A 19,707-nucleotide genomic window follows, 5' to 3' on the forward strand; every position below is an offset into this window, starting at 1 on the left:
GAGGCTTCCTGGAGGAGGTGATGTTTAAACTGAATCCATTTAATGCATGTAAAGAAGAGGCAAAATTTCTGAAGTGGACAAGGGTTTTAGGGGCCCGTGACGGTATTCCGGGACAGCACTCCGGGACAGCAGGTCAGCATAGCTGGAGCCAAGGACAAGTACATGGGGTAGGTGGGTGGCCGGGGAGGCTCACAGAAGCCAGGCCACCAAGGCCTGGTCTCTCAGGTTAAATCAAAAAGTGTATTCAGTCATTTAACACCCCTTTATTGAGAGGTTAAGTTAGTTGTACTCAAAGTTTTTGGTCTTAGGACTCATTTTGATTCTTTTTTTTTTTTTAAAGGTTTTATTTATTTATTTTTAGAGAGAGGGGAAAGGAGGGAGAAACAGAGGGAGAGAAACATCGATGTGCGAGAGAAACATTGGTTACCCCCAACTGGGGACGGGGACCTGGCCCACAATCCAGGCACATTCCCTGACCCCTGACCAGGAGTGGAACCAGCGACCTTTGCTTTGTGGGACGACACCCACCCAACTGAGCCACACCAGGCAGGGCTCCTTCTGACTCTTAAAAAATTCTGAGGACCCTAGAACTTTTGTTTTTATGTATTATATCTACCAATTCCTTTATTTATTATATAAGACATTTAAAAAGATATATTGAAAATATGTAACTCATTTAGAAATAACCATAGATTTACATGTTAACATAAATAGCATCTTTTTTATTTAAAAAAAATTTTTAAAAAAACTTTAAAAAATTAGCATGGGCTTTATGTTTTTGCAGATTCAATATCTGGCTAATGAAAAGACAGCTGGATGCTCCTAGCCACTCCTCAATCAGTCTGCGCCTCTTCACCATCATACGCCCCTGAACACTCCACTGTACACTCCTGAGAGGGTGAGAGTGGGAAAGGCGGGTAACATCTTAGTGTTACTATGAAAACGGCTACGACTTCACAGATCCCCCACCCACCCTCCCAAGGACTCCTGGAGCACTTCGAGAGCAGCTGCTTCAGCAGGACGGTGGGGAGCAGCTACAGAGCGAATCAAACACAGGAGTCCCAGCTTTGGTGGAACTCATTTAGCTGGAGAAGAGACAAAAAAGGAAAATACACTGTATGTCATGGTTATAAAGAAATAAAACACAAAAGAAAACAAAACAAAACAGGAAAGGAAGCCAGGAAGGCTGTCATTTTAAATTACAAAGACCTTGGAACACATCCATGAGTTCAAGGAATAGCTGCTACAGGCGGACAGAGGCAGTGAGTGCAGACGAGGTGAGAAGCAGGGCAGGGCAGGGCAGATCAGGTGGAGCCTTACAAACCACTGGGAAGACTCTGGCTTTCGCTTTGAGTGCGTGGAAGGCCCTGCAAGTTTGCAGTGCAGTGATCTGATCTGACTTTGATTTCCCCAGGAGCTACTCTGCCTACTATATGGAGAACAGACTGGGGAACGTAGGCCAGGAGAGCAATCGGGAATCCACTGCAGTAACCCAGATTGGAGATGACATTGGCCCAGACGACAGCAGGCACAGAGGTGGCGCAAAGTGGGCAGACTCAATATATTTTGAATTTGAAATAGGGAAATCACTTGAATAATGTAAGCAGGGGAGTCACATGCTCGGATTTGCTTTCAAATGTTCTTTCGCCCAACAGAGTGTTCACACAGCTCCAATATCACCCCACAGCTTACTCATTTGTTATTGTGGGAAATGCACATTTACAATACAGAAGGCTGGCGGTCAAGTTTGGCATGGCCAGCAGTGAGGTGGCCGGACAGCACGTGTCTCCTCACGTGGTATTGTACACCTCCTGCTGCATCCCAAGGAAACTGGGAAGCAAATCCACAATGCTAACAATGTTCTGCAGATCAACAGAGCTGGAGGTGACAAAGGTATCAAAAGCTGCAAGGGTAGTCTAGACTAGGGATGACTAAAGAGACTCGTCACAGCCAAAACAATGTGTGAGCCTTGAGTACATTCTGGATTGGGTAAAACATCCCACAAAAGGCATCTAGGAAAACAACTGAGGAAATGTGGGTATGAGCTGCATAGATGATGCTCTATTGAATGGTGATTATTTTTCAGGACAAGAGCATCGGGGAGAACGCCCTTTCTGAAAAGTTGAATGCTAGGGTATCTAAGGGTGAGATCACAGTGGCTGCAGCTTCCTTTCAAATGGGCTGGCAAAAAAGAAATGTATTTATTGAGGGGCGGGGAGAGAAAGAGATTAAGACAGAATGTTAACAATCGGCAATTCAAAGGCACACAAGGTGATCTTTGAACTTGTCTTTCAGCTTTGCTGTGGTTTTAAATATATTTAAAAGAAGTGTCATTTCTACCATCTCAGCCTGATGAGGAACTGCTGGTTTGGTGCTCTCCATCTTGCAGAAGAGAAGGGGCCCCTCTAGCTCCATCCCAACCATACTCTAAGCATGGGAAGCAAGGGCCAAAGAGGCTCTGTCCCACTCATCCCTGGGCACACTGACTTCCCAAAAGCCTCCTACACACTGGTTGTCTGCAAACACAGCATCTATGATCAGGCAACGCCAGGGCATGCTGGGTCTCATAAGCAGAAGGTGGTAGCCGGCAGCCGGCAGCAGGCCCTGGGTCTCCCACCTCTTTAGAGCATCTCTCCTAGCGCCTGGCCCAGGGCACAGGGTGTGCAGCTGGTGATTACGGCTGGGCAGTCCTTAATCACCACACTCAGGGAGTCCCGCATCCAGCCAGCATCCAGCCACCAAGCAGCTCCCCTTCCAACGGGAGGAGGGCACATGCAGGGGTCTCCTCAGCTCCCCACTGCGTTCCAGGCCCAGCAAGCCTTTTCCTACTCGCTTCCTGAATTTCCCTAAGCAAGGAGAAGGCAAGGCCCCACGAGGTTTTCGTGGGTCAGACAAATGCAGACAAAGAACACAGAGCCACTTTCCCAGGATTCCAGAATGTTCAGGGTCTCAGAAGTCACCTCTCACATTTTTTGTTAACATGAGAGTCAGTGCAATACATGAGCTGTGTTGCTGGATCCTGATTTTATTTTTAATGCATTGTGGGTAACATTAGGGACAATTGAAGTTTTAATGGTCTTAGTATTTTCTTAGGCATGATAATGATATTGTGGTTATATCCAAGAATGTTTTGTTGGAGATGCATTCTGGGATATTTGGGGTGAACTGTCATGCTGTCTGCAACTTATTCTGACATGGCCAAGTGTTGAAGTTATTGATTCTGGTTGCTGGGCATATGGGAGTTCGCTGAGTCATTCTTTCATATTTTTTTTATGTTTTAAATTTTTTTACAATAAAAAAGTTGAGAAAACAAGTAAGATCCAAGTTCTATCTCTTCCACAAGGAGGTCTGTTTACAGGACCGAGTCTCCCCTTGGCCTGGGACGTCTCAGTGGCCACAGCCAGGGGTGGGCTCCCAAGGGCCCTGGGGCAGGAAGCCTCCCTGGCCTGGAACTAATGCCATGGCCAGATGTCCCACTGCTAACTCAGCTAAATACAGCCTGCGACAGGAACGTGCCTATCACACATCCAAGGGAGCTGCCTGGAAAACAGGACCTGAGGGCTTTAGGACATGTTCCTTCCTGTTGGGGTGGAGGCTTGGAAGAAGGGGGAGAGAAGGTCACTTGTCGCCTTAACCCCCTCCTCCACTTTAAGACGGGACAAGAGAAGACAAACCCGACAAATCAATATCATGAGCAAACCCTAGTGCTGAGAGTGAGAAGAGGTCAGGGCTGTGACAGACCCCTCCCCAGGGCTGGGCTGGTGTGACCAGCAAAGAGCACCGCCGCTGAGGCCCTCCCTCATCAGGAGCTGTGTGGCCTTGGACGGCCCGCTTGCTTCCGGAGTGTCCGCTGCCTCTGCTATTGAGCAGGAATGATAACGCCTGCCCAGTGGCCATTTGGAGGACCTCGAGAGATGGGGAAACTCCTTTGTAAACTGAAAGGTACTGTAACACATGAGAATCCCCATTCTTTCTTTAAAATCAGCAGATACGAAGACTGCCGAGTGCCTACACCTGACGGAGAGGTGCTGCTATTTTTCTTTAAAGAATTGACTTTTTTACTACAATAAATACGATCTTGACCTAAGCTAGTCAACACCTATGAAATCATTGATTTAAGGTACTATTTTAATATACATTCTATTTAATGCATACACATTAAACTTTTAAATGCTCTCCCAGGGAACACCTAAAATCATCCTGTGGATGTTGCTCTGGCCCAACCCCCTCATTCTGCAGCTGGGAGCCTGAGGCCAAGAGATAGGCTGCCACCCCTGTTAGGGTGGTCGGTGACACGGGCTGTGAAAGAAGCACGAAGAGAAGACAGTGCAGAGGATAAAGCTTGTATTCACTCTCTGAGAAAGGAGAGGAGCCTCGTATGGACCTTACCAAGGATGGGAGCACCAGCCAGGTACCCTGGGCGTAGATTTAACTCACTTAGACAGGGGGCTCGATAGAAGGCCCATGTGAGAGAGCCACCCTGCAGAGAGAGGGAAAGCACGTTTGAGAGAAGCCCGTTTGACCCACGGATGTGCTTACCCCGTGCCCTGAGGGTCGCCTTACCAATGCCCAGAGCACCAAACAAGCAGGAAGGACTGGGCCTCTTCAAACGTCAGGAGTGATCGGTGCCTGACTCACCAGGCCCCGTGTCCCAGGTGTCACCTGGGGACAGTCATGCAGGGTCACTGTGTCCAGAGTCTTACCTTCTGTCTCCGCATTGACAAAGCGCATTTTGAGGAAGGATTTATTCCACGGCTGACAGGTAGGTTTCCCCACACCGACGAGGGCGAGAGAAAGTATAATGGAAACAACTCCAGGTACCACCCAAACCATCAAAGAATGTCAGCAGAGAGAAATTAGGTGGAGGAAGGGGAACTGGGGCCTGCTGAGGCTTCTTTCTTCACAAATTTAAAACTTCCACAACCTTCACAAACCTTTCTGTAACTTTCACACACCTTCTTATCCCTTTAGAAATAACCATCTTTAGAATAAACCACTTTCAATCCCTGTCCTTCAAAATTGCATCTCCATGCTTTATGCCTTCTTAAGTAAAACTGTACAATTTCTTTCCAACTTAACTTGAACTTAACTTCGAGAAACCTCAGTTTCCAATAATGACCAAAAAGCAAGCAACCGGCATTCCCTAGGTTCACGGATGAACACATCTCATGACCATTGGAAACACAGGTTCCCCTACCGGCAAACACACCCTCACTTTCAAGAAACACACCTCCAATAAAGCACAAGCCATTTATCTACTGCTCCAAATTCACTCCACAGCCTCTTTGTAATAAAAAGCCAAAAGCGGGCCTGGCAATCTATGTTTCAGTGTTTCATGTTACTTCAAAATAACTAGACATGCAATAACTCTTATCAGAGTTTACCAATTTAGAAAGGAACAGCTGAAATAAATTAAATTGATTTGATCAGATATATCTAAGGTTTTCTCCTTTTTGATAAGGATTATCTTCCAAAATTTGTATTTTAAAAGATGGCCTGACAAGAATTCTTGAAAAAGGCCAGGTATTTGCATTTCAAAAATGTAGGTATGTAGGTAAAGAAAAGCAAGCTTCTCCTAGAAGGACTTTGGTTTCATCAGGCAAAGGGGCAGAAAAGCAGATTTGAGTTTAAAATGCCACTTTTTTCTCTGTGCTGAGGGGCAGGCCCAATTCTTCCCATGATATAGCAGCTCCCAGGTCTACAAGAGGAGAATATAGAGTGTTTTACAGTCTGGGAAGGGGGTGAGTGAGATTTTCTCTTCTAAGTACAGTTGTCATTGGATTTAAGGTACAGTCAGAGGATCTAGGATGATTTCATCTCAAGATCTTGAACCTAATTATATCTGCAAAGACCCTTTTTCCAAATAAGGTCACATTCATAGATTCTGGGGCATAAACATATCCATTGGGGGCGGCAGGGGGGTCACTATTCAACCCACTATGGAGCTCACTTGTCAGAATCAGAAGTCCCCATTCTTCCATTAACTGGTCACTAGCTCATCACTATTACGCCAACCAAGCTCATCCCACCTCTCTAAAACTCCGTTTCCCCACCACCTGCTGCACCTCTCCTACGGGGGCTAGGACTGCGGGCCCCCGACACGCGAGAGATTACGACCAGCTTCCCAAAATGATGCTGTGCATCAGCCATTCTCAAACTGGAGACATAACTAAAGGGAGGAAACTTACCACAGCTCACTTCCCAAGTGTGTGAATCCCTGACTCAAGACGCTCAAATCTACTTCTATAGAGACTTCTTCAAGTTCCAAAGTTAACTACAGATCACATAAAAGGATGTTTTAAAGGTAAACCAAAAGGAAAAACAATTCTAGAACCATGAGCTCCCCGCCCTTCCGCCCTCCACCAACATACACCCTCCAAGATACGTCCTGGTCGCCTGAAGAAGCCCAGCCTCCCACACTGCACGGCTGGTGGTCCCACACACCTCCACCAGCTCTCCCTGGGGGAGGTATGGGGGGCCACCAGCCGTGCACTCTCTGGGCCCCGCCAACCCCCTACCCCTGCACCCCCTCTTCATCCCCTGGCTGACATGCTCTCTCCCTTCCGGGCCCACTCCCTCGGTGGTGAGCCTCTCCAGAACGGGCACACCAACTTCCCAGCCCACAGAGACTGCCCAGATTGCTGGCAAGGCTGGGAACAAGATTCAGCTGGAGAGAGAGTCATCCTGGAAACCAGGCCGGTCCCATCCGAATTCCCTCACAGGCACCTCATGAGCTGCAGTTTCCACTCCAGCTGCACCATGGAATCACCAGGGGAAGTTTAAAAATTATAGCTGCCTAGGCCCCACCCCAGACCCACGGCATCTGAGGATGGGGTCAGGACATATGTATTTGTCAAATCCTCTGGGGTTAGGCACAATCAATGCCCACTGGGCTAGAAGGGGCTGTCTTTTGACATCAGGGAGTGACCCAGCCTCAGAATTGATGCAGCCTTAGAGCCCCACACTCCCCCACTCCAGGCAGGAGATGTCACCCCCACCTGTGACAGAGCGGGCTAGAGGCTAACCTCCACCCACTGCCGAGCCACCTCCGGGTCCACAGCAGCCAGCACACAATGGGTGTACAGGAACTGACCGCCTGACCTCAAGCACCTGTGCAGTCCCCCACAGCACCCAGCCCAGCCCAGCTCAGCCCCTTGGAACGGAAACAGCTTGGGGAGGCTGTGCCACTGGTCCAAGGCTACGCGCTGCATCCTGGGAAGGGCTCTCCTGCAGAAAGGGGGAGGACTCTGAGCCCTGACCAGGCCATTCTACACTCTGGGCAAATATTTACTTCCCTACAGGCCAAGATGCAAACGCCTTCACTGGTGGGAGAGCACCCTTTGGAATTAACTAAAATACAACAACAGGCACTGTTTCCACAGTAAACAACTTATCTGAGAAATGGATGCAAATGGTTGATCGTGCCAGTCACTCCCCCTCTCAAGTGCCCCTGTGAGTGTCTACGCAGCTCACAGGGTTGCTCTGAGGATCCATTGAGGTAAAAGCAAAGTATGGCCAGGCAAGCATAAGATGGCAGCTCCTCCAGCGCCCCACCCTGCGCCCCCACCGGCCGCCTCACCACAGCCAGCAGGCTAGTGACCAGCTCCTCCCAGCATCGGCACTTAAGCTTACCACACAAGCCACTCTGCTAAGAGAGACCTGAAGGCATCTCCCCATCCAAGCCTGGCCCTGTGGGAGGGGCAACAGTTACCCCCTTCCCACAGACAAGGAAACGGAGGCAGGGGGAGTTGCCCATGACTTGTCCCTGCTCACACAGCCAGTCAGACCTGCTGCTCACTCTACCGCTCCCTCTGTCTGAGATGCTCTCCACAGGCCTTTTCTATGCCTGGCTCCTCTCACTCCTTGAGCCTCAGCTGAGATGTCAGCTCCTCCTAAGGGCCTTCCTTGACCACCCACTCCCGTCTCATCCTACTTGCTCCCTAATTTCCGCTTTAGCACCTATTGCAACCTATTACAAGCTATGTTTATTTATTGGTTTGCCTGTCTTCCAAGGCCTGAACCAAGCCTTTCTTGTTCATAGTTGTTTCCCAGTAACTACCACAGTGCCTAGCATACACAGTAGGCATCAAGTAAGTATTTATTAACCAAATAAGCAAACAGACTATCCACACCCTGGAAAGAATGGCAGGTCAAGACTGGACTCCCCTGTCCTGACCGGTGTGGCTCACTTAGCTGGGCATTGTCCCGCAAACTGAAAGGTCGCCAGATAGACTCCTGGTCAGGGCACATGCTGGGTTGCAGATCCAGTCCACAGCCTGGGGTCAGGGCGCATACCAGCAACAGTGAATTGCTATTTCTCTCTCACATCGATGTTTCTCTCTCTCTCTCTCTTTCTCCCTCCTTCCCCTCTCCCTAAAAATAAATAAATAAAATCTTTAAAACAAAAAATACTGTACTCTCCTGCCTACCATTTAGGTGTCAATTCAAATCCACACAGGCCCAAAGGTGTCTCTTTGAAATCCCCGTGTCCGGGCTTACCCGGGAGATATCATCCCCTGTATGCGGAACAAGCTGGTACAGAAATTTCTTTATCAGCTCCTTATCTGGTTTACTGAGCCCCACCCCAGGCCAGCATTGTGAGTCGCCCAGAGAGAAGAGGCAGGTCATTAATTCAGCTTCTCAGGAACAAACAACGAAAGCAGCCAGGTCCCAATCCAGCCTTTCAACTTCAAACAATCTCTTCCTTCTGTGAGGGATCATGCACAGAAGCCTAGACTAAGGGCAAAGAAACTTTCTTGGGTCTCAGTTTGCTCACATGGAAGATGAGTGCATTGGAACATTCTCCAAACCTCTTCCTGGCCTGCCTGAGTCTCTGAACTTGTAAGACCTCACAGCCAGGCGGAGGGAGGGAATGACCTCGCTGCCCAAAGCCCAAGCCCAGGCCCTTCGTTCCAGATTTTCTCTGACAGCAATTTAGGCATGGCGACCACTTCTCCAGTATGAAGGCTCCCTCGCTTCCTGCTTGTTTCACTACTTTCTTTTTGAAATGCATACCTAGACCAAGAGGAAAATAGACTTGCCTAATGAATCAAGCACATTTTTCTAAATTTAAGGAAATAAAATATGTACACATAGGTACAAGGAGATGTCCTGATGGGTGTTTGCCAACATGTAACAGTGGTAACGTGGCAGATTTGAAGGTGACTGTTACTGTCTTCGCTGTACTTACCTGAACTGCTTGAAATTTCTTAAAACTATGTGCACATATTATTTTCTCAAAAACAATGAAGCTCTTTTCAAAAGTTAGAAATTCCTGCTGGAAACTGAATCTACTTTCTTTCCTGTCTGGCTTCATCTAGTGCTTAAGCTCAAGGCCAGGTACCTAGCTCCTTCCAGAAATGCTGTCCTCTCCCCGCCCCCCGAGTCCTGACACCAGGGAGGCGCTACTTCTCTCAGGACGTGGCTGGTAAAGGTCATGGCGGCCCAAAGAAGAAACTGGAGTCAGGCAACTTGGGTCCTGGTCTTAGTCTGTCATTAACTTGCCGTGGGGTCTCAAGTGACTTCCTGTTTCCAGAATTCTGTTTAATCCTCAATTAAATGAAAAGGTGACAGAGGTGCATTTAAGGGCCCTTCTCATTCTCAGTCTATGGCTCTGCAGCACCTAGAATAGAGAGGAAGGTAAGAAAAGAATGGATAACCCTTCTGTATCTAATATAGTATTTCTCATGTAGCAGGCATTGCTCTAAGCATTTCCTATATATTAATTCATGCAATGATCTCAGCAACTTTCAGGTAGATTTTTAATATCACTCCTTTTACAAATAGGGAAATCGAGGCACATGGAAGCTAATGCTTAAGTCACTCAACCTCTAAGTGCCAGAACTGGAATTGGAACCCAGGCAGCCTGGTCCAGAGTCCATACTCTCAACCATTAATAGAGAGGCGTAGCAAATCACAGGCCACGCTATGATAAGAGAGTCCATTGCTTGGACAAGGCAAAGAAAAGTTAATACTGTCTCTGACACTTATTACCTTCACTACTTACCCACATCCACTTCCTTTCCACTCACTTCCCTACATTTTTTTCTACCCAATATTACTAATATTCCTAAAACATACTAATGATAATGATGAGTCAGCATCTTACTAGTCAAAGCAACAGGCTTGGTGCTTTCTGGACAGCCAGTGTCTCTACAATCAGCCCTACTGACTTGGCAATCTCAAACCTCAGCAAACTCTAACACTGTTGACCATACACCCTGCTCAGCCTCTAATCCAGATGCTGCTATCTCAAATCCTTGCTTACAGGACACAGGTTGGGACTACACCACCCCATTGCAACAAGCCTTCCCGGAGCACCTACTGTGTGCCCAGCCCTGAGACCAGCATTTGGAAGAAGATATGAATGAGCTACACCGCTGACCTCCAGGAGCCCACAGTCCAGCAAGTAAAAACAGTCATGTAAACGGATCTCTAGAATATCCTGTGGTCAGTGCTAAAAATAGAGGTGTGTCCCCAGTGGGCTAAGGGCACATGTATCAGAATGATTCACCCTGCATGGTGGGAAGAGTTGGTTCCAAGTGCCCCTGGGTGAGTTCATTGCTTATGGAGACATCCTCAACAAGCCACTGGAAAGAGCAATGAACTGTGGGTGAGGACACCTGTGGGTTCATGCCAACTTTGCTGAGTGACCCTGAAATGTGTCCTTTCTGGACCCTGAGGTCCCCCTCTGAAAGCAACAGGGCCCCCCCTAAGTGTGGGGTAGGAGATCACTGTAAGCGCTTCAATGTCATACTCACATTGACTCATGGACTGAAAAGTTTTTACTTTTCAACTCCCTTCTGATCCTCTCCATCACATAAAGAAACAAATCTCAGTTCTGGTGCCAGTTTGTCCATAAGTATCTCAAACACTTGCCAACCTGCTTTTTGAACAAAGAGGGCAGGCCTTAACTTCACAGCCTATAGCATCCACAATATCTAGCTAGGATTTAATAATGTTTTGTTTTCCTTGTACTGTATTTATTGTAACCATTACCTGCTATGTTTGATGAGGGAATAGTGTTTTCCTATTGGTAACAGTGATGTAAGCCTTTTTTTAAGAACAAATTGAAGTTTAAAAAGTGAGTCAGTTTAAAGAAATATAGCTAATAATGTTACAGTTGGTAAAACCTCTATATGGAGGCAATTTAACAACATTTATCAACCTTGTAAGCACACACGCCAAGCGAGACAAAGCTGCCCCATGCTATTAGACATCCCAGTAGTGATTACCAGTGGAGGGAAGGGGAAGAAGTAGGAACATGGAAGGCTCTGGCTTCCACTGTCCACTCTGTTAGTTGTCCCAGGGGCTGATCATACAGGTGTGTCTACTTTTTAAAATTTTATCAAGTTGAATACACTTATGATCAGTACATTTCTGCTTATATATTATACATTCACATACCCTTTAACCCAGAAATTCCACTTCTGGAAATTACCCTGCAGACATGCACACATATGTGCAAAGCAGCACATTCAAAGATGCTCGCTGCCGCACTGTTTATAGTAACTAGAAACTGGAAACAACCTGAGTTCCCCAGCTGAGAACTGATTAAATAAATTTTGGCATAGCCTACAGTGATTTCTATGCAGCCATCAAACAGAATGAAGCAACCCTTAGCAGAGCTCCAAAATTTACATGGATTTAATCTAAATGAAAAGGTAAGGGTAGAACTACGTATAGTGTGCTACCTCATGTAGGCAAAAAAAAAAAAAAAAAAAGAAGAATATATGCATGCGTATGAGGGGGAACCCCCCAAAACAGAATTTATTTATTAAAAATTGTGTATTTATTTTTACATGTTTAAACCAGTCACTTTAAAAAAACTCTCCATTTGATGCAAAAACACTTATCAAAATGGTTTTTCCAATGCTCAAAACAGTTTTTGAACTCATCAATTTTGATGCTTTTTAGAGCTTCTGTTGTTTTTTGTTTCACCTCTTCCGCAGAGGCAAAATGTTTCCCTTTGAGGAGTTTTTTTCCATTAGGCGAACAAAGTCACTCAGGGAGAGACAAGGTGAATAGGGAGGATGGGGCATAGGGGTCATGCCATTTTTGGTCAAAAACTGCTGAACACTCAGCAAGTGTGCTAGTAAATCATGAAATGGGAAAACATGTTGAAAGAGTCTTCAAAAAAAATCACTGATCAGAGGCAGAGTTCAAAACACTGGTCATCAGGATGCTCACAGAAATGACTAAGTACAGCTGCAAAATAAAGGAAGAAGTAAAGACTATACAAAGTAAAATAAAGAAAAGTATACAGGGAACCCACAGTGAAGGGAACAAAACTGGGACTCAAATCAATGATTTGGAACACAAGGAAGAAACAAACAAACATTCAACCAGAACAGAATGAAGAAACAAGAATTCAAAAAAGTGAGGAGAGGCTTGAGAACCTCTGGGACAACTTTAAACGTTCCAACGTCTGAATCATAGGGGCGCCAGAAGGAGAAGAGGAAGAGCAAGAAATTGAAAACTCATTTGAGAAAAAAACTTCCCCAATCTGGCAAAGGAAATAGACATATAAGTCAAGGAAGCTCAGAGAATCCCAAACTAGTTGGACCCAAAGAGGAACACACCAAGACATATCATAATTAAATTACCCAAGATTAAAGATAAGGAGAGAATCTTAAAAGCAGCAAGAGAAAAGAAAAGAGTTACCTACAAAGGAATTCCCATAAGACTATCAGCTGATTTTTCAAAAGAAAGCTTACAGGCAAGAAGGGGCTGGAAAGAAGTATTCAAAGTCATGGAAAGCAAGGACCTATAGCCAAGATTACTTTATCCAGCAAAGCTATCATCTAGAATGAAAGGGCAGAGAAAGTGCTTCCTGGATAAGGTCAAGTTAAAGGAGTTCATCATCACCAAGCCCTTATTATATGAAATGTTAAAGGAACTTATCTAAGAAAAAGAAGATCAAAACTATGAACCGTAAAATGGCAAACTCACAACTATCAACAACTGAACTTAACAAAAACCAAAACAAAGTGAACACCTAGAACAGGAACAGAATCACAGAAATGGAGATCACATAGAGGGAGATCAGCAGGGAGAGGGAAGGGGGAAAATGGGGGTAAAGTACAGGGAATAAGAAACGTAATTGGTAGGTACAAATAGACAGAGGAGGTTAAGAATAGTATAGGAACTAGAAGAAGCCAAAGAACTTTTATGTATGACCCATGGACATGAACTAAAGCGGGGAGGGGAATGCTGGAGGGAATGGGGATACTGGGAAGAAGGGGATAAAGGTAAGAAAAAAATGCGACAACTATAATAGCATAATCCATAAAATAAACTTTAAATAAATAAATAAATGTTTACTCTTGTAGTGAAAAAAAAGGAACCAACACAGACTCACTGACTCAGACTCACTCCCCCTGAGTTCCAGAACCAGGGTAGCAGCTTAAAAGGTACCAGTGGAATACAGGGAGGGAGTTAATTGTCTGGCATCAATGCAAGAGCCGGGGGACAGCTTTCTCCCAGACAGAAAGGCAGGCAGAGGCCCACAGAGCCATAGATCCGGCAGGCGGGTGCCATTTCTGAGACTTCATCAACCTGGCTAACACTGCCCCACCCTCGAGATCCCCTGAAACTCTGTCTTACCCAACTATGGGCCCACTCAAACTGTTAACCATGACTTTTCCATATGATGGCTGGTCTTGGGTCATGCTTCACAACTTCCTAAATCCTGTCAAACTAGCATCAGCCAGCCTCGTTGAGACCCCAGCCCCCATGTCTCTTGCTAAATGGCCCCAGGTCCGGCATTGACAGCAGCCAGCCTAGATTCACAGCTTGGCCTCACCTGGGAACCTCCAAGCCCAGCACAAGAAGCAACCATCTCAGATTGCTTTATAGCTCATGCAGTGTGGCCCCAGGCAAAACACAGGTTGGGGCTGACCTTGGCCTATTCCACCCAGGAAACCCCAGAGCCTGAAACCCCAGAGCCTGTGCACCCAGTGGACAGCTACAGACCACATCAGTGGTCACAGCCAGTCCTTGCAGATGACTGGTCTGGGTAAACCCCTCCCATTGACCTACCAACAGCAATCAAAGCTCAACTACAAGAGGAAGATGTACTCAGCCCACACAAAGGGCAGACCTCAAGTACCCAGCATGAGTGATAGGGGAGTGCCACTGGACCCTGCAGGACACCTACTACATTGTCCATGCTACCAAGACAGAGAGTTATTGCAGCTCTACCTCATACATAGAAACAAACACAAGGAGGCTGCCAAAATGAGAAGACAAAGAAACATGGCCCAAATGAAAGAACAGATCAAAACTCAAGAAAAAGAACTAAATAAAAAGGAGATAAGCAATCTATCAGATGAAGAGTTCAAAACACTGGTTATAAGGATGCTCAAAGAACTTCGTGAGGACCTCAACAGCATAAAAAAGGCCCAGGAAGAAACAAAGGATTCACTAATTTAAATAAAGAACCATTTACAGAGAAACAACAGTAGGGTGGATGAAACTGAGAATAAATTAAATGATTTGGAACATAAGGAAACAAAAAACAACCAATCAGAACAACAAGAAAAAAATTTTTTAAAAAACAAGGATAGTGTAAGCAGCCTCTGGGACAACTTCAAGAGTTCCAACATTTGCATCATAGGGGTGTCAGAAGAAGAGAAAGAGCAAGAAATTAGAAATCTATGTGAAAAAATAATGAAAGAAAACTTCCCTAATTTGGTGAAGGAAATAGACATACAAGTCCAGAAAGCACAGAGTCCCAAACCAGGTGGATGCAAAGAGGTCCACTCCAAGACTAATCATAATTATAAGTCTAAAGGTTAAAGATAAAAAGGGAATCTTAAAAGCAGCAAGAGAAAAGCAGTTATTAACTACAGGGAAGTTCCCATAAAACTGTCACTGATTTCTCAAAAGAAATTTTGCAGGCTAGAGGGGTTTGGCAATAGATAGTCAAAGTTATGAAAAGTGGGGACCAACAGCCAAGATTATTCTACCCAACAAAGCTACCATTTATAATCAAAGGGTAGATAAAGAGCTTCCCAGACAAGAAAAAACTAAAGGAGTACATCATCACCAAACCATTATTATATGAAATGTTAAAGGGTCTTATTTAAGGAAAAGAAGATCAAAATTATGAACAACTGCAAAAAATTGCAAAAATACAAAATTATCAACAATTGAATCTAAAAAACAAATTAAGCAAACAAGAAAAACAGAGACAGAATCATGGATATGGAGAGCACTTTGATGGTTGCCAGATGGGAGGGGGGTGTGGGCGGATGGGTGAAGAGGTGAGTGGATTAAGAAGTAAAAATAGGTAGTTACAGAATAGCCATGGGGATATAAAGTACAGCATAGGAAATGGAGTAGCCAAAGAACTTACACGCATGACCCATGGACAAGAGCAATGCGGGGATTGCCTGAGAAAGTGGGTGGTGCCGGGGGGAGGGGAGGCAAAGGGGGAGAAATTGGGACAACTGTAAATGCATAATCAATAGAATATAATAAAAAATAAATGAAAAAATTTTTGTACAATATCTTTATTAGATGATAAGTTTTAAAGCAAAAAGTCTTACAGAAGGTGCATGGTTATAGTAAAAATTTATGGCCCCCTTCCAGACGTATAGACTAAAATGAAAGTGTTAGCACTTTGGACTCATAAAGTAAGTAACCGTTGGCACCGCTCCTCCTCCCGAGGGATAGCACCAGAGTTAATGGGCCTTCCTGTAATGATTTCCAATTAGCAGCAAACCCAGTCTTGGACAAATTACTTACACTGGACCTCCGCCCTGCAGTCAAACTCTGGCACCTGGAGCTGCCCTGGCAGAGTGACTGAGTATTTGGCATGGGTGGGGAGATTTTCAGCAGAAATACTTCCAGCAATGGGAAGTCAAGGACTTGGTAAGGCAAGCTCAGTTGGCTGGAGAGGGAGGATTCCAAGTTCTGAAGCTCCCCTCCCCCATCCCAAGAGTAAAAACAAAGCAAGGGCATTAAGATGGTCTTCTCTCTGGGCTGTGGCAGAAATGACAGAACAAGGCCTTGAAAATTCAGCTTAAGTTTAATGGTATAACTTTCTTTTATATAGCACTTGGTTTGCCCCCAGGTCACTCTTTCCCCATATCACTTATCCTAAAAACAGCCCAATGAGGTTTGGAGCACAGTATTAGTTATCCATTCTACAGATGGGAAAATAGAGGTACAAGAAGGTTAAAAGACTGGTCAGTGATTACATATGGAGAGAAGGGGTGAGGCCGGACACATACTCCCCACCTCTCGACTCCTAATCGTCCCTTATTTTCCCACCTCCCCACCCATCATTTTAGCCTTCCCTCTTTCAACTTTGACCTCCTGAGAGGAGAGCTCCTCAGACCAGACAAGCAAGGAGCAGGCAAAGAATCCCAGAATCAGAATCGAGGGGTCTATGAGGCTATCTAGCCCAACGGTTGTCAATCTTGGCTACCCACTAGAATTACCGGGAGAGCTTAAGTAAGTTAAATAAATACCTATGCCCAGGCATCTGTAGTGTTTTTAAAACCCTCTAGTGGACTCTGATACAACATTGGGAGACAACCACCAAATGAGAGCTCAAATCACCCCCACCCCAATCCCACATTCACCCCGCTGCCTCCCTGGAGTTTCCACCAACAGGTCTATGCTCCATCCTTTTTTCCCCCAAACGTACTGCTCATCTCTCTTCCACATTATGCAGTGTCCGAGACCGGGACTGGGAGCTGGGCTCGTCTAGCTTTCTAGATGGGTGAGCCACTTAACAGCACTCGATAGGCAAGTGACTTGCCCGAGACTGGAATCTGGATCTCTTGACCAGTAGGCAAGGTCACAACCGCAGAGGGGTCACAGGAAAAGCCAGGCCTGAGAGCAGATCTAGAATTTCCTGCTAATAGAATAGACCCAACAAAGGGCTGAGGAGGAGACCAGGAGTGTGTGGGGGTTTAGAGGGAATGGGTGTCGGTCACTCCTTTTCCCCTTCCTGGGAAAGTCTGCCCTGCGGCGTGCTAGGGGCAGGGGCCTATTCTACAGTGGCGGGACTGAGATTGGACTGTAGAACGGCATCCCTTTTTCTAGGTGAGGGTCAGCCTAGTCTGAAATATCCATGAAGGAATCCAGTCTCTTGGGACAGTTTACCAGGAGGACCCAGTTCCTCTGCCCACAATAATAAAAAAGGCTCATACTTCTTGAGCTCTTCACTGGTCTCTGTGCTAAGCACTGTTCTTGGCCTACTTCATTTAACCTCCACAACCATCCTAAAAGTTGAATATAATTACTGTCTCCGTTTGCAGATGAGGTAACTACGGGCTAGAGAGTTGAAGTAACTTCCCCAAGATCACTCAGCTAGAAAGTGGTATAGGCAGAATTTGAAGGCTGGTTCATGTCTTGCTACAGCCATCCTGCCCAGCACAGAAGAGGAGGTAAAGCCTAGTGGGCGCGGACAAAGTCACTTAAGTACCTAGGAGCAGCCGGAGACCTCCCCAGATGCCCAGCCGTCTGATGGAATCCTCCCAATCACTGCTCGGACGAGGCAGGCACGTACTCGTGATGCATCCTCCTTTCGCTCAATAGGAAACCAAGAGCAAAGGGGAAACATCTTGCTCAGGGGCATCAGCAAGTAAATAGTGCGGACGGCACCGGGTGTCCAGGGCCACGAAGCCTGACCACGTCTCCTCCATAGGCTGATAGAGAGGTAAACTCAGTAATACCCAGCAGTCCAGGTGGGCGCGGCCGTCGTGGGAACCAAGGCCTAGCTCACCAACTCAGCGGACGCTCAGCGAACTGCTGGTCAAGTGCACGTAGGTGAGCTAGGAGGTGCTCCTTCTTCGTAGCCAACTAACTAAAGCTCCCGACCAGGCTGCTGAAATTCAGGCTGAGCTAGGTCGCCAGACTGTCCCAGTTCCCAGGGAGAGTGGGACGAGGAGCCAAGCGTGCACTCCCCTGCCCTCCCAGGAGCCGACAAGTGCGGACCTAACCCCGGACTCGGCGTGGGGCTGTCGAGGGAGTGTGCCCCCCTCTCCATCCCAGACCCTACTAGGGTCACTCACCCAGAACACTGTAGAGTAAATGACGAGCGAGAACTTGAGCCAGAGGTAGGAGAAGCGCGCACAATAGCGCACCTGCTCCGCGTCCCCGCGGGGCATCCTGGGCACACAGGGAGCGGGGCTCCGGGGCTCCCTGGCTAGGTCCCTGGCAACGAGCAGCCCCACCTGCGGCTGCCTACGCGGCTGCCCGCCCCTCCGCCGCCGCTCGCTCGGGGACAGACGCCCTCAAGCCGCAATAACAGCCGGGGCCGGGACCAGCCAACCCCAGCGGCCAATGGGTGCGAGGCACCCGCCCAGCCTTTGGGAGGGGGCGGGATGGGGGCGGGGCTATGGCCCAGGACCTAGGGGAAGAGTTGGGAGCGCCGGGAAGCGGAGCGGAGGGGCCGAGGTTTTTTCAAAGGAGGTCTCTAACAACTCTGGAAACGCTTGTATTAATGGAGCGTGACACAATATGTACAGAGGAACGGTAGTGACAGATCGAGCGTGCCCAATCCAAGGTACATAGAAATGTACTTTCTCCACTATTATATCAAGAGGAAGAAGACTATGGGAAAAGGGCGCAACCTAACCACTAAGGTGCTAAAATGTGCACGATGTGAACAGAAATAAGGAAGTGCAGTAGCTCAGCCTGAGGAGGGTGGAGCGCTCATCTAGGAAGGTGCAGTGCAGCAGACCAGGGTGGGGCTCAGGGGGCCCCCCCGTAGAGCTGGGGTCCCAAGGTTCCTTTTGTAACAGACCCCGTTTACCCAACCAGTTTCCAGGTATCCGTTTCTCAGTGGCCAGGTGAAATCCCAGCCCTGCTCTTAGAGGCTTTCTTCTCTGGGAAGCCCACCTCCACGCCCATCTCAGGCCAGCTTAGCGTCCCCTTCCTTGCACACACTCAGCCCAGGTCTGACCCGGCCTCCTCCCCCCAGGCCTCTCTTCTCCCTGATGCCAGACCTGGCTGTGAGTTGTCTCCTGCAGCTAGATGGCCCCAGCTTGACAGCTCTCCTGGCTTCCCAGGCAACGTCAGCCTGGGGCTTGGGAGTCAGCCTTTGTTTGTGGCTTTGATAATTACATGTGTTGCCCAGAGGTCATGAGCTCAAGGCAGTACCGGGTGGGGTCCCTGGTGGTGACTGCAGGAATGGCACTCTCGTCCGGGTCCCTTGTCCTGGACAAGACAAGACTCCCAAACCTCCTGTATACAGACTCCCAAGAAGAGACAGACACTAGCCAGCCCAACACCAGGGCTCTGCCCTAGAAGGGAGAAAGTAAGATTGGGGGTGGGGAGGGAACAATGTTCTGCCCTGAAGGGTTAAAGGGAAGCCAAGTTCCTTGGTACAGAAGGAGCAGGCCCTGCAAGGATGTTTACTTTGGGTAGAGACAAGGAACCAGGCACTGCTCAGGTTACCTTCAGATGAATAACCAAGGTCCAAGACAACATCTTACCAGAGAATTAATAGTTGTCCTTTCTGTACCTTGAGGAGGAGGAAACTAATTCCTTATTGTTCTTTGGTGGACTAGCTTCCCTCACCCAGCTCTGCAGGGCTATTCCTAACCCACTCTTTGAGGTGCTGGCGTCCATCCCCTGGACGGCTAGCTCAGCACCTTGTCCTCTGAGGGACTAATCAGTCTCCCTGTCCCTGGGTTAGCCTCCCCGCCTGCACACACACATGTGAGCCCCTGTAAGATGCCCTGGGAA

At 47.3% G+C, this 19,707-nt stretch overlaps 1 protein-coding gene across 1 annotated transcript in view; it reads right to left on the reverse strand.

Moving 5' to 3' along the window:
* The window catches only part of TSPAN15 (tetraspanin 15), a 52,721-nt gene extending 34,474 nt beyond the window's left edge, over positions 1-18,247 (reverse strand). The window contains exon 1 of the mRNA XM_054572679.1: positions 18,030-18,247. Within this exon, the coding sequence (XP_054428654.1) occupies positions 18,030-18,125 (96 nt within the window). The 5' untranslated portion in view covers positions 18,126-18,247. The remainder of the gene's footprint in view (positions 1-18,029) is intronic.
* Positions 18,248-19,707: the final 1,460 nt, after the last annotated feature.

Source organism: Pteronotus mesoamericanus, unplaced genomic scaffold, assembly GCF_021234165.1.
Source record: "Pteronotus mesoamericanus isolate MK-2021 breed Mesoamerican mustached bat unplaced genomic scaffold, CSHL_Meso_final contig_24, whole genome shotgun sequence".
NCBI classification, from domain to species: Eukaryota; Metazoa; Chordata; class Mammalia; order Chiroptera; family Mormoopidae; genus Pteronotus; species Pteronotus mesoamericanus.